Genomic DNA, 16,215 nt, shown 5'->3' on the forward strand with positions numbered 1-16,215 from the left:
ATCATGTGGATGCTGGAGTAAAATATTGAGCTGGCATCCATCAGAGTCCCAATTACAATACTCTTTATGTTACTGATGCTCTCTTATGAATATGAATAGGAAGCTAATTTGCAACATATTCATATAAAGCAACTTTGTAAAGTTATATAGATTAGTGCTGAATTTAAAACTTATTGTTCTGCCCACTAATGTTTTTCTGGCGATAAAGAAATTCTCACATCCTAAAATCTAAACTGTTTCATACTTATGTAATTTTTGTAATTTTTTCTATTATCTGCCGCTTTTGAGGGATTAACCAGAACAATCTTCATGGATCTTTTGCTGTGTGCATGCCCAATCTTTTCTAGGTCAATAAGATGGAGAAAATTATAACACAAATCCAAAGCAATTACTTGAGCCATGCTGAGAGTTAGTTAGAAAATCACTCTGAGAGTTAACTTTGCTTTAGATGTCTAACAGAGTACTCACAGCTTAATGATGGACTGATATTTTTGTGTACTTATAGTCTACAGGTGCATAATCTAAAGCTGCTGACCTTCCTTTTTTCACCTCACGAGGATGTCAGGCGTCGGAGCTCTGTCTCCTTACGTGGCATTTCAGTATGCCACTCTAATCCACACTGTATGAACTGTTCTCACAGCCTCTTGCAGACTAATAACACGAGGATGGAAATGTACTCAGATTCTTCTGATGAACCACAACTTTCTTTGGAGTTCTTGTATTGATTCTGACCTTTTGATCTTTATCTCAGAGACCATTAGTGCCTAATCTTAGAAAGCTTCTCAGCATATTGCCTTGTGTTTTGAAGTTATTCTCCTGGGCAGACCGTAATAATACTATCTTTCTCACAGTCACTAAACCAGTGAGCTCTCAGGTCATACTGAGAGGTGTTCTTCTGTAGTGTTTCCAGCAGCACAGTAAAAATAATTGTTTGTGTGCTAACTTCCTTCTCTTTTAGTTCTTGTAAACGGGCTCTTATCCACTGAAAGTACTCACACACCTGTCAGCTCACTCAAAAGAGAAAGCTAATAAGTGTGAGTGTTGTGTGATTTTGCATGTTAAATGTGTTTCTTTCTCTCAGACTGTGGATAGTCATGTTTTCCTTTTGACAAACATTAGTCTGGAGTCAACCTTTTATCTAATAAGTGTTACTATGGAAACCTAAGCCAAAAGGCTAATTTGCATCTGTCTTCCTGGTCTGGAGGGACACCGGTACTAGTCAAGAATGAGAAGAGACTGTAAAGTACAAAATAAATGAAAACACAGCTAATCAAGCCTGTTAATGACAATTATTTTCATAATACAGAGTTTGTATATTCATTCAGTATATTAAGCTGGAAGAGAATCAGTGTCCATGCCATTGTAGACTTGGGCCATCAATAAACACCAATCAGGCTTAACATTATGAGCACTGACAGGTGAAGTGAATAGCACTCCATGAAGGTACCTGTTAGCAGTGTTGGGGAGTAACGGAATACATGTACCAGCGTTACGTATTTAAAATACAAAATATGAGTAACTGTTAGAATACAGTTACTTTGTTGAAAACAATGGATTAAACGGCGATCTTTTCCTATTTTATATGTTAGGCTATCCCCTCTCTAATTTTTGTAAATCCACGCATTCGCCCAAACACAAACAAAACACGAAATAATAGGCACTAATGTATAGGGATGGGTCTCGTTTAGGTTTTATCCGATACCGGTGCCAAACCGGTACTTTTGAAACGGTGCTGGTGCTTAAAGAATGGAGAACACCAACTTTGTCCAAAAACCTCTCATGTTCAGCTGTTTTTTTGTAAAAAGATAACAATGTTAGCCTTTTCTGCAGCTATAGGGCATATATGATATCACTCTTGGCTGGAAGCAGTGCTTAAACAATGAAAAAAAAAACACAAACTTTGTCCAAAAACCTCTCATGTTTAACTGTTTTCCACTTTTTCTTTGGTCATTTTAGCCTTTTTGGCCAGGGTGAAGGGAGTATCTGCCATCAAACAAGAAGACAGCCGCATGTAGCTATGATGATGTTTGCTAGTTCACCTTACATGCATTAATGTAATAACGTGGTTAGCCTACTCAACGTAAATTACACACGAACAACATTAAGCTACTCACGCAGAGAAGAACAGCTGCTGCTGCCATCATCATCCGTCATCATTTCTGCTACACTGGCAGGGCTAGGGGCCAGGACTCTGTTCTTCGGGTTTTTGGGGGATGTTGCTCCAGGTCCGATAACTGGCAACCCACCCGCAGTAGATGTGCACGGAGTGAGGTCTCGCAGCAAGCTATCAAATATGGCGCATTTCTCGGCTTTTAAAAAAAACGCTATGCGTCGTCAGGTGTTTCATCGGATTTGAGGTGTTACCTCCTTGACAGTATCACAGTATCAGCTTAAAGCACTTGTTGCAGGCTGCTGAGTTTGCATATTTTGAAAATGTTTGACCGGTCCATTTGACCGGTCCTCCTTCGGCATTTTTAATCTGTAGCTCTGCTCTAAAAGAACGTACGTACCTGGACCCGCCTACTATCCTCGGAAACGTAAAATGATTGGCTAGAATCTAAAGTGTATCACAGCTCAGGAGAAAAAAGCACCGAAATAAAGCACCGAAATGTGCGCTGCTTTTCGGTCTGGTTACTACCGTTTATGTCAGAACCGATACCGGTACCCATCCCTACTAATGTAAGTGTACTGTTAATGTTGGTGGCATCAGTTACACAATGGACCCAAAGCCAGCACAACAGAGCCAACAGTGCACGGGCAGGAATGCATTTCTTACTTGGAAATTCCGACACCATTTCATATTTAAAGAAGAAAGGGATTGGCATAATGTAACCACTCAATGCAAACTCTGTTTGCTAGCAACCAAGCTGCTCATAGCGTCAGAAGGCTCCACCTCCAACCTAAAGAAACATCTGGAACTAAGTTATTTTTAAAAAAAAACTAATGTTAGTCTACGGCAACTACCTTGTGATAGTTGTGGTAGCTACCTGGGTTATGTGCCACTTCAGAATCTTGGATGTACTATTGCTGTGTGATTTATTACGATTGCTGAAGGCTACTCGCCACCAAGCTAGCATTGTTACAACCTGCTTGCTGCAAATAATCATGTGCACTTCTGAAAGCAGTCTATGAACTAACCTCAGCTAATACCAGCTAAAAAATTTAGCTCTGTGGCAAGTAGTCTTCAGTAATAGTAATAAATCACACAGCAATAGTACATTCATGTAGTTGTAAAAAGCATGGCAGTATAATAAGTAATCCAAAGTATTCAGAATATGTTACTCACATTGAGTAACTTAACGTAATATGTTACAAACTACATTTTGGGGCATGTATTCTGTAATCTGTAGTGGAATACATTTTAAAAGTAACCTTCCAAACACTGCCTGTTAGTGGGTGGGATATATCAGGGAGCAAGTCAACATTTGGTCCTAAGAGTTGATGTTAGAAGCAGACAAATGGGCAAGCGTTAGGATTTGAGGGAGTTTGACATGGCTTAAAATTAAGGACTAGCTGCTTTGATTGAAAGAAGAACCACAGTAAGCTGTATCCAATCAGTGTCATGGTCCCAGGACTTCTGAACTGATGTTTTGAGTTTTGACATTCTGTTCATTTGTATTCTTAAGATCCCTAGGTTTTCTGTTCAGTATTGGTAATTGGATTTTCCCCTCGTGTTGTCGTCTGTGTCTCCCTCTGTGTGACCGTGCATATAGTGATTTAAGTTATTGTGCTTTGCTTCCACTCCTTGTGTCCCGTGTTTTCCTCTTTACATCGTTTTCTCTCTCTCTGCCTCTCTCGGCTGTCTCTGTGCACTTTCTGTGTTATGTATAAGGTCAGCGTCTTGGCATCAGCATTTTCAGTTTCGTGTCCTCCCCGCTCTGTCGTGTGTAATTGTCCTCAACTGTGTTCTGTGTGCTTCCACTTCCCTCGTTACCTTCTGTGTATTTATGTCAGCGTCCCCCTCTGTTCTGTGTCTTGTCGTCCCTCATGGTTCTGTGCGTTTTCTGGTGTCTCCCCTGTGGCTTAGCTTCTCCCAGTTCAGTTTTGTATGGCTCTTTGTGTTCCTGTTAATAAAGACCTGCCTTTTGAGTTTTTCCCCCTGTGTCTTGAGCCATGCGTTTGGGTCCTCTCTTGCCTACACACAGCCGCTCCTTGACAATCAGTATTCTTGTAGAGTGACTGCACTGGACCTCCTGGTGTGTTTTTAAATTTGTGAAAATTTCTAATGGAATTATCTGACTTTGTGTGAGGTATAGACGTCCAAGAAGTTTGTGTTTTCTGATTAAAATGCTACTATTTTATCATATTCAGCACTAATGACCAGGCTACTCTGTGTGTGCAAAACTCTCATACAGCTTGTTAACGATACTAGCTAGCATTTGCTAATAAATTAGCATAACGTCCTCTCGACCAAATATGTCTGCTTCTGGTTAAATTAAAAAACACACAAACAAATAAATAAGTGAAGCCAAAACAATAATATTAATATCAAGGCATCAAAATATGGAGCCCAGAAAGAAATGGGTGATCTCACTGTGGCTACTTCCATCTTTTATATACAGTCTATTGGGACAACCTATTATTACAGTTTTTCTCGATTGCTAAAAAACATTTCTTGAAACTACGCCTCATATCCTCACAACAGTAAACACAAATCCATAACATCTCACTCAATTTCCCAAACATCCTATTTCCAGGTCAAAATGAAGCTCTACACCCAAAACTATTCACTCCTGCTGAAAAACCAAACTTTGCCCTCAGACATCAAACACAAGCCCTCAAAAACGCACACACTACAACAGAGTTTTGCACACTGGTACAATTAATTCAAAACAATAGCTCCAAAACAAATAGGTTGCTTATGGTTCTCCCCTTCAAAACCCTTGTCACATGATAAACACAAAAGACACAACCAATGTATGTACAGTGGCACATTGTCATTCATGTACTATACAGTACAACACACACCAGAAACATTATCCCACCTCAGCATCTTGTCTTTGGTCTGGGTCAGGCCAGAGAATCTCATCCACATCACAGGCTATATTGGCCCCAGCCAGGCAGTGGGGGTAAAATCCTCTTGCATGCCTGATCCACCCCTGGCATGCATCTACTGATATGTCTAGGCAGGCCTCTTCGATGGCCTGAAGGAGGTGAACACGGACATAAGGTTCTCGGTCATACACTTTCCACCGCCATGCCGAAAATAACTCCTCTATCGGGTTTAGAAAGGGAGAGTATGCAGGCAGAAAGATATTAGAAAACCTTGGGTTATTGGTAAACCAGTCACGAACCAGAGCAGCGCGATGGAAGCTGACGTTATCCCACACAACAACGTAGTGAGGCTGCTCTGGCTGTGCTGGTTCCCTGTAGTCCAGCTGGAACATATGTTGTCTTAAACCATCAAGAAAAGCAAGGAGAAGCATAGTGTTATAGGGTCCTAGTACGGCATGGCGGTGGAGTACCCCTCGTTGGCTGATGGCTGCGCACATAGTGACATTCCCCCCACGCTGACCAGGGACATTTACAATAGCCTGATGGCCAATTATGTTCCTCCCCCTTTTCCTTCTTTTGGTCAGGTTAAAACCTGCCTCATCCACAAAGATTATTTCATGGGGAACAGGCCGTCCTTCAATCTCAAAGATTCTCTGCAAAACACATAACACAGTAGAGTCAATCGGTACCCTGAACCACAGTTCAAGAGTGCTGCAATGGCAGCATAAACTGCCATGCTGTGATGGTACACAATACTTTATACAGTATCAAAACTCATACCTGAACATATTCCACACGTTGGTTTTTCACTCTGTCAGAGTTTCGTTCGAAAGGGACTCGGTATGCCTGTTTCATCCGGAATTGATTCTTTCGGAGGATGCAGTCAATTGTGGAGAGGCTGATGGCATTTATGCCTCGAAAAAGATGATCATCCTCAATCACTCTCCTTTGAATCTCTTGCAGGCGGATTACATTATTTGCAATTACCATGTTTACAAGTTCCCTCTCTTGCTCCTCCGACAAAAGCCTTAACCTGCCTCCACCAGGTGGTCGTCTCTGTGTCCTACAAAAATAGAAGCACTCATTACTGTAACTGTCACACATTCATTTTACAGGCAAATAATGGAAACATACTGAAACTCAAGACACATAAGTTCAGTAACTTAAACGTTACTGTACAAAGCAGTCTTACTGCAAGTACACCTACCTGTTTTCCTCCCTGAAGGTTCTGATGATGGAGGCAACAGTGAAGCGACTCAAATTTGGTTGTACTCGTTGCCCAGCCTCCCTCATAGTCATCCCATGGACAAGGACATGGTCAACTAAAGTGGCTCGAATTTCATCCGAGACTGACTGTCTTCTTGCCCTTGCTCTTCCCCTTCCTTGTCGCCGTCGTTCTCCACCTCCACCTCCTTCACCACGTCCTCCTCCACCTCTCCCTCCTCCTCCACCACCTTCCTGTTGTCCTAGACCACCTCCTCCTCGTCTTCCACCACGTCCTCCTCTTTCACCACGTCCTCCTCTTTCACCATGTCCTCTTCCTCCACCACGTCCTCCTCCTTCAACACGTCCTCTTTCTCCACCACGTCCTCTTCCTTTGCATCTCTTTGGATCCATTGTTTCAAACCTGAATGAGCTGACTTTGGCCCTTTTATCTATCCATCGCAGGTTCTGATTGGTGTGTGCTAAATTTTGACTCCTAGTGTTTCCACCTGGTTAATTGTGTGCTAATTGAGCTCAAGCTATGCTGACTTAAGTTAACATTATTGCATGCTAGTACTTTCTAAATGACTACATGGTGTAAGCACTGTAAAATGTAGGGATTTGTGTGTAGAGTTTTGCAGTAACAGTTCACCAAATTTGAGTCATGTGTCAAAGCAGGGAATAGTGTTTATAGTTCAGGGAAATGGGTGAGCTTTTTGAACAATAGCGTTACGGTTTTGAAATTTTAGTTTAGAGGCCTGGTTATAGTGTTTAGGCAATCGAGAAAAACTGTAATCTATATCCAGGCATAAATGTAAAAGACTGAAGTCTTGTCCAACCTCAAAGAAGATCCTGGGTTCAAATCCACTGGCTGGGCACAGTTGCCTCCATATACAGTGGGGCAAAAAAGTATTTGGTCAGCCACCGATTGTGCAAGTTCCCCCACTTAAAATGATGACAGAGGTCAGTAATTTGCACCAGAGGTACACTTCAACTGTGAGAGACAGAATGTGAAAAAAAACATCCATGAATCCACATGGTAGGATTTGCAAAGAATTTATTCGTAAATCAGGGTGGAAAATAAGTATTTGGTCACCTCAAACAAGGAAAATCTCTGGCTCTCACAGACCTGTAACGTCTTCTGTAAGAAGCTTTTCTGTCCCCCACTCGTTACCTGTATGAATGGCACCTGTTTGAACTCATCATCTGTATAAAAGACACCTGTCCACAGCCTCAAACAGTCAGACTCCAAACTCCGCCATGGCCAAGACCAAAGAGCTTTCGAAGGACACCAGGAAAAGTATTGTAGACCTGCACCAGACTGGGAAGAGTGAATCTACAATAGGCAAGCAGCTTGGTGTGAAAAAATCAACTGTGGGAGCAATCATCAGAAAATGGAAGACATACAAGACCACTGATAATCTCCCTCGATCTGGGGCTCCACGCAAGATCTCATCCCGTGGGGTCAGAATGATCATGAGAACGGTGAGCAAAGATCCCAGAACCACATGGGGGGACCTGGTGAATGACCTGCAGAGAGCTGGGACCAAAGTAACAAAGGTCACCATCAGTAACACACTACAACGGCAGGGAATCAAATCCCGCAGTGCCAGACGTGTTCCGCTGCTGAAGCCAGTGCATGTCCAGGCCCGTCTGAAGTTTGCCAGAGAGCACATGGATGATACAGCAGAGGATTGGGAGAATGTCATGTGGTCAGATGAAACCAAAGTAGAACTTTTTGGTATAAACTCAATTCGTCGTGTTTGGAGGAAGAAGAATACTGAGTTGCATCCCAAGAACACCATACCTACTGTGAAGCATGGGGGTGGAAACATCATGCTATGGGGCTGTTTTTCTGCCAAGGGCACAGGACGACTGATCCGTGTTAAGGACAGAATGAATGGGGCCATGTATCGTGAGATTTTGAGCCAAAACCTCCTTCCATCAGTGAGAACTTTGAAGATGAAACGAGGCTGGGTCTTCCAACATGACAATGATCCAAAACACACCGCCCGGGCAACAAAGGAGTGGCTCCGTAAGAAGCATTTGAAAGTCCTGGAGTGGCCTAGCCAGTCTCCAGACCTCAACCCCATAGAAAAGCTGTGGCGGGAGTTGAAAGTCCGTGTTGCTCGGCGACGGCCCCAAAACATCACTGCTCTCGAGAAGATCTGCATGGAGGAATGGGCCAAAATACCAGCTACTGTGTGTGCAAACCTGGTAAAGACCTATAGTAAACGTTTGACCTCTGTTATTGCCAACAAAGGTTATGTTACAAAGTATTGAGTTGTATTTTTGTTATTGACCAAATACTTATTTTCCACCCTGATTTACCAATAAATTCTTTACAAATCCTACCATGTGGATTCATGGATTTTTTTTTTCACATTCTGTCTCTCACAGTTGAAGTGTACCTCTGGTGCAAATTACTGACCTCTGTCATCATTTTAGGTGGGGGAACTTGCACAATCGGTGGCTGACTAAATACTTTTTTGCCCCACTGTACTCTGGCTTCCTCCCACAGTCCAAAGACATGCAGGTTAACTGGTGATTCCATAATGGCTGTAAATGTTAGTCTAAATGGCTGTCTGTCTCTGTGTGTTAACCCTTGGCCGACTGGTGACCTGTCCAGGGTGTAGCTTGCCTTTTGCTTTGTGAGAGCTAGGATAGGCTTCAGTCCCAGCACAACCTGGGACTGGATAAGTGGAAGAAGATTTGTGGTCTCTCCTAAAGAAAACAAATACAGCAGAAATATGTAATGTCTCCCTCAGACCATGTCACCCAGTGCACAAGCTGTTACTCTTCTAAAAGAGCCTGACTCATGTAAAAGTCTGGGGGTGTACGGACATAGTCACACGTGACACATCGAGCCAGGCGCAGTGAAGTCCTTACCCAGTTCTGAAAATACTTGGTCACGGCTTTGTTAGTGCTGTGTGTATGAAGCTTCATTAAGTCAGTGGGAGGTGTTGCGCCTTCCTGCCAGTTTTGCCTGGATCACTACTAATGAGCACAGTCATGGTTCACTGACAAGGTGTAGAAAAGATACATTTTGCTTTATTTTTCAAAAGTGGCTCCATGTAATCGCACACTGCAGACTGCCTCAAACAGCAGCGGCAGAAGAAGTTGCTTTCTGCTGGCTGTTTAAACACACCTGTCTAATAAGAGGCAAATTAAGGCACTATTGTTATATATGCAGTCAAAGAGCTAGCCCCTATAGGCTTGTTACCGTGACAACCACACACCAATGCCAGTATCTCCATTATTATCTTCTTGAAAGCTGTGCTCCGTCACAACTGCTTGTGAGCTTGTTACTGCCTGTTTTGGTGTGTCTCCACTAAAACCAAGAGTCAGAGGACTTTACTGCAGTGGATACTGTGCTGATAGCATACAGCATGGGGGAGCTCTGATGCCTCTCAGAGGCTTTTAAATGACATGTTACCCGTATTTGAGGTGTCTAGTATGAGGCAGATCATTGTGTACTAACTGCCATATGGTGTAAGTAATTATAAGCAACAGTTTCCATCTGCATGGGTGCAGAATGTAATAAAGCCATGTGTTCATGTGGGAGCATCTTGAGTGATGCACATAATAACTACATATTATTTCATCATCTCGTAATTAGCATTTTATTATCCAAAAATGGGACGCCACTGCCAACCACTCCAGTAAGAATTAAATATTAAATATTAAATATTAAAACTGGAGACGGTCTTAAGTTACTGTATGAGTGCTAATTAGAGCATCAGTATCAAAAAGAAACTTTCTGTGTGGTTCAGTCCAGTTGAATTTTCACACAATCCGACTGGATTCAGAAGCATTTAAACATCCAAATCACACTTAAAAAGTACAAAGCAACTGAGACACTTTAAATTTGGGGGAAAAAAATCTAAATGCTTAAAAGTTATTTCACTGGAGATCACAGCAAAAGAGAATCGAGGTGGTTTTTCTTTGTCTTGCCATCTGATTGTGGATTCAGCCGAGCACTGTCACCTGCTGATAAAAGTTTGCTCCATGTTTCGACTAGCACAGTTTTGGGTTCACCCACAGTGGCACATTAGTGAACTGTTATGTTGTTTGTTTTGTTTTTTGCCCAGTGGTATTCCGGCACTTTAATTTTCTCCTTGTAAAATATTCTGTAAGTATTTAGCTGTCTTCTCTGGATCATTATCCCGTTGAAAGACCCACTCCCATTGCTTTAATAATCTTTTGGCTGATTTCTTTAAATTTGCATCCAAATTCTCTTGGACATAATTCTTTCCCCTCTGGCAGGACTTTCTACCATCAGATCCATGTAGGCTGAATTTGGACCCATCTGAAAAAATGTATCTCTTAAACTCACTGTCTGTTAACTAATTTAATCCTAGATATGTTTTTATTTTTTTCTTTGAGCTTGTGAATGGCTTTCACGCTCCCTCTGTACACGTTCTTACTGGTCGGAGAAGTGTCATCTCTGGAGCTGTTCCTGGCCTGTTTTTCTTGATGTTACTCACAATTATGTGGCCCAATCTGCTGCTGGTCTCTCGGCCTGTGTGCCTTCTGTTCTCTGCTATTAGCCCTCGGTTTTTAACTTGATGGAAGGTTTTTATTACTTTGCTATTTATAGTAGCATCTAGCCAGCTGCAAGATGATTTACATCTAATCTATAACATCCATCCTTCCATCCATCCATTCGCTTCCGCTTATCCTTTTCAGGGTCGCGGGGGGCGCTGGAGCCTATCCCAGCTGTCATAGGGCGAGAGGCGGGGTACGCCCTGGACAGGTCGCCAGTCTGTCACAGGGCCAACACACAGGGACAGACAACCATTCGCACTCACATTCATTCACACCTAGTGGCAATTTGGATTATCCAATTAACCTATCCCCACAAGCTGCATGTCTATAACATCTATAACATCAGTTATCAAAAATACTCTTATGTGATTCTGTCCAAATACTATTTTGTTGCCAGTAGTTACAATAGTTTAAAAAAAAAACTGAGTTACTACACTAACTCCCATAATTTTCAGCTGTATTGAGAGATCTTCATCATCAAAACAAAAAACACGCTCAGTAGCTCATCCATTCCACTTTCACATGGGCTTGAAGCCCAATCTTGAAAGCTTGTCATTGATTGCATGTGGTTGCTGTATGTGGGGATCTTTTGTTCTAGCCTTTTGATCTCTGCTCTGGTGAATGTCCTCTATGGTTCCAGTTTCCTATCATAAGAATTTTAGCCCTGTTTGGCTGGAGGCTTAATTCCCAGTTAATCCTGTGTGTGGTAAGTGTCACTGTAAGCACTAAAGGGAAACTTCCTTAAGTAGAGATTTTTTTAAAAGGAAGCAAAAATAGTTCAAACTAAAACAGAAGCAGCAGAGGCAAGCATGTCTTGACTTTTAATATGTGCAAAGCTCAAAAAACACAGCATCCTGCAGTTTTTTAATCTCTCTGCTAGAAAGTAAATGCTCATGTTTTTCTTTTTTTCATACTCTATGCCTGTAGTTTCACGAGTTCAGCTTTCAGCTAAAAATGTGCCAACATGACATTATTAGCTTCAGTTCCTTTATTTGGCTCCTGCTTGAAGCATATATGTGATTAATCACAGGATTGTTGTCCTTAAAGGTTACTCCTACTCTTTGCAGTATGTAGGAGTAAGTCTGAGAAATAGGATTTGTTCCTCAATTTTAGCAAAAGAGTAATTCTTTAATTTCAACAGTTTGTTGTTCCAATTTCAGCAAGAACTACCAGACTCACAAACAAGGAAAGCAGAGACTTAGCTCAGGGCTTTCACTGAAACAAAAAAACAAAACAGAAATAAATTAAAAAGTTTCTTGTAGGATGGGTGTGAGGAGGTCAGAGGTAAGTGGAGTGGGCAGGCGAGGTGTGTTTCCAAGGAGGATGGTTTCCTAAGGCAAGGCCAGCTAGAACATCAAGATGACTATAGTAAACGGGTAAGCAGATGCAGGTAACTACTGGGAAAAATCGAGGACGCAAGGAACATGAGTGAAAATCATTGTGCTGTTAGCACAAGACCTCAGAGAGAAAACCAAAGGGCCAGGGAGACACACCCACACACCGAAACAAACAAGAGATAAGTCAAACATTTCCCTGTGGCCTGACAGTCGTGGTAGCTTGCTGCGTGCTGCATCGACACTGTTGTTGCAAGCAGAAATGAGCTGACAGGCCTCCCAAAACCACGGATAACACTTGACGGATGATCTGATATCGTCGTGTTGGTGTTGTTCCTGGAACAACATAGTAAATATTGTTCCAGGATCAACATTGCAAGTGACCAATCACATTGTTGTGACGTTATTCTTTGGCACGCCAAGCCATTTGTCCATTTATGAAATTCCAATGTTGCAAGGACAATATCAATTCTGCTTAGCGTTTATTAAAGGGTTAGGGTTAGGTGCAACACTTGACTATCTTAACTCATATGGCAATCTCTTTGACACACAGGTTCACAGGCTAACGACAGACCTGGATGAATGGATGCAGACCCACTCTCTGCTTCTCTGCAGGTAAACTTCCCTCTAATCAACAAGATGGTTCATTAGAGGGAAGGTTAAGAGCAAGAACAGGAGGAGAGAATACTAAAGAAAAAAGGCAGACAAATGCTCCTACAGTTTTTTCTGAATGCTTAAACCCTAACTGTGATTCCTGTAGCACAATTTCTAAAACTATTCAGACTTATAGCAAAACCACTCACTGAGTTTGCAAAACTAAAAGCACAAAAACTGCTTTGCACTCAGTTTGCAATTTTGTAACACACACTTTGCAAAACTGTAGGCACAATTCACTGCACAACACCCAATTATCAAATTTCCAACACACTCCTAGCAAAAGTATACACATGTATGGCTATCATTAACACTAATTTGCCAACTGTCTGGCACACTTTCACATGTGAAAACTGTTTTAGATAATTAGTCCACTTTGCAATCAGCCTAAGCACTATAAACAGGCCACAGGTAAGCTGTCTATGTGGAGTACAATGGAAGGAGCAGTAAGAGTGAGAAGAGTGAGAATCAGAGGAGGCCGAGGGAGAGGACGTGGAGGTGAAGAAGTTGGAGGAAGAGGACGTGGAGGAGCAAGAAGAGGACGAGGAGGGGAAAGAGGAAGGGTAAGAAGAGTAAGAAACAGAATAACTGATGACACCAGAGCTACAGTAGTGGACCATGTCATCAACCATGGGATGACCCTGAGGGAAGCTGGCCAACGTGTTCAGCCTAAACTGAGCCGCTACACTGTGGCAAGCATCATTAGGACATTTCGAAATGAGAATCGGTAAGTACTTTGTAGCACTGCCATACTCTAATGGGAAACACAACAGTACCATACATGCAAAAATACTGAAATTGTTATTTTACAGAATTGCTAGACGTCCAGATGTTGGGGGCAGAGGCAGAATGTTCACTCCAGAGCAAGAGACCCATATAGTGAACATGGTGATTGCCAATAATGCAATAAGACTGCGTGAAATACAGCAGCGCATAATGGATGATGACACCATCTTTCAAAATATACACAGTGCAAGCATTTCTACACTAAGTCGTGTACTTGCGCGCCACAGAATAAGAATGAAGCAAATTTACAGAGTTCCCTTCGAGAGAAACACAGAACGTGTAAAGCAACTGCGATATGACTATGTGCAGGTAAGCTAGTGTCATTGGTTCTGAATTTGGAAGTGCATACTGTAGTGCTGTGCATGGGCCTGATGTGTTGCATTTGTTTTGTCTTGTCCAGAGAGTGATGGAACTAGAAGCGGATGCAATGGGACATGAGCTACTTTTTGTAGATGAGGCCAGTTTTAACCTCAGTAAAACCAGGAGACGTGGCAGGAACATTATTGGACACCGTGCCATCATCAATGTCCCAGGACAACGTGGTGGTAACATAACCATGTGTGCAGCTATAAGCCAAAATGGTGTTGTTCACCATCATGCAACCATAGGACAATGTTAGTTTCCATAGGGCTGTTTTGGTCCGCAACTGGTTTACAGACCACCCATCCTTCATGGCACTCAACCTCCCTCCATACTCTCCATTCTTAAATCCCATCGAGGAGTTCTTCTCTGCCTGGCGCTGGAAAGTGTACGACCATCATCCTCATCAACAGGTAGCCCTTTTACAGGCAATGGAGGAGGCATGTGGAGATATTGACCAGGCATCATGTCAGGCCTGGATACGGCATTCAAGGAGATATTTTCCCCGGTGCCTTGGACTGGAGGATATCGCATGCGATGTGGACGAAATTTTGTGGCCGGACCCAGAAAGACGACATGATATAGGCTGATTGTCTTTTTTTTTCCCTTTTTTTTGTGAAATTCATATTTTGTGTTCTGACTTTGTCTTGGTTTTGATGAGTGTGAATAAACACCAATACTTGAAGTTTGGATCCTTGTATGTTTACATGACACTATGGCAAAAGTGTGACCTCAAATTGACATCTGTACACAGAGAAAGCAAAAGCCAGATGTGTTTTGTATTCATACCATCAGTGTGCAGTTGGCGCATGTGCTTAGTAGATGATGGCTTGTGTGTACTGTTTGATACGAAAACACCATTTTTACGAAGGTGTGAACAGTTACAGTTTTTTTTTACAGCCGCTAGGACACATTTCTCAATACTTAGGTCACTTTTGCAAAACTCTTCACACAATTGTACTAACTGACCTTCAGCTTGGCAAAGCAGTTCATTTCACATTCAAAATGCACTACAACTACCAAAACACTTTATTCAGGTCTCAAATAAACTCATTCTTCCAGAACACTAGCAAAGGTTGACAGCCGACAAACACACTTTGTCACCCACAAAACAATGACCTAAAAAACATTAACAACATGTAGCATTACACAGTGTTTTCTTGTGTAAAACAAGGACACATCTGTTTATAATTTCAATATATGTTACTGGAATGAATCAGACATCATGCAGAATTCGTTACAGTTTTTTCTGATTGCTTAAGCACATTTTTTGTAACTATTTGCTAATTTTGCAAAACTCTTCACACAAATAAGAAAACCTGTCACCCAATCATCAAAACATTGTAGTTCTCTTGCAAAAGCAAACACAGCTAGATTAACTCTTCACACCTTCGTAAAAATGGTGTTTCCATATCAAACAGTACACACAAGCCATCATCTACTAAGCACACAATGCGCCAACTGCACACTGATGGTATGAATACAAAACATCTGGCTTTTGCTTTCTCTGTGCACAAGGTAGGCTATGTCAGTTTGAGCTCATACTTCTGTCATAGATCCATAAGCATAGAGGGATCCAAACTTCAAGTACTGGTGTTTATTCAAACACATCAAAACAAACACAAGTGTTTATTTCCAAGTATAGGATTATTTGCAATCGCCATAATGACTATATGGGTTACTTGGTCTGCAGTGAACATGCTTCCTCTGCCCCGAGCATCTGGTCATCTAGCAATTCTGTAAAGTAACAATTTCAGTATTTTTACATCAATGGTATTGGTGTGTTTCTCATTGGCATACGGCAGTGCTACAAATCTTTGTGCGAAGTGACTGTACTAACCGATTCTCAAAATGTCCTTATGATGCTTGCTACAGTGTAGCGGCTCGAGTTAGGCTGAACCCGTTGGCCAGCTTCCCTCAGGGTCATTCCACGGTTGATTACATGGTCCACTATTGTAGCTCTGATGTCATCAGCAATTCTATTTCTTACTCTTCCTACCCTTCCTATCCCCCCTCCTCATCTTCCTCTCCCCCCTCCTCGTCTTCCTCTTGCTCCTCCTTGTCCTTGTCGTCCTCTTCATCCTACTTCTTCACCTCCACGTCCTCTTCCTCGGCCTCCTCTACTTCTCACTCTTTCTGCTCCCTCCATTGTACTCCGCACACACAGCTTACCTGTATTATAGTGCTTAGGCTGATTGCAAAGTGAACTAATTATCTAAAAAAGTTTTCACATGTGAAAGTGTGCCAGACAGTTGGCAAATTAGTGTTAATGATAGTCATACATGTGTATACTTTTGCTAGGAGTGTGTTGGAAATTTGATAATTGAGTGTTGTG

At 42.0% G+C, this 16,215-nt stretch overlaps 1 protein-coding gene across 1 annotated transcript; it reads right to left on the minus strand.

Annotated features, from left to right (window-relative positions):
• Positions 1-4,734: 4,734 nt before the first annotated feature.
• Positions 4,735-6,415, minus strand: LOC308401348 (uncharacterized protein). Its single transcript, XM_080889519.1, has 3 exons — positions 6,203-6,415; positions 5,776-6,058; positions 4,735-5,648 (listed from the first exon to the last, which is right to left on the minus strand). Exons 1-3 carry the CDS (start codon positions 6,292-6,294, stop codon positions 4,977-4,979), a joined length of 1,047 nt encoding a protein of 348 aa, XP_080745645.1. The 5' UTR covers positions 6,295-6,415; the 3' UTR covers positions 4,735-4,976.
• Positions 6,416-16,215: the final 9,800 nt, after the last annotated feature.

Source organism: Rhamphochromis sp. 'chilingali', assembly GCF_963969265.1.
Source record: "Rhamphochromis sp. 'chilingali' genome assembly, chromosome: 8".
Classification (NCBI taxonomy): domain Eukaryota; kingdom Metazoa; phylum Chordata; class Actinopteri; order Cichliformes; family Cichlidae; genus Rhamphochromis; species Rhamphochromis sp. 'chilingali'.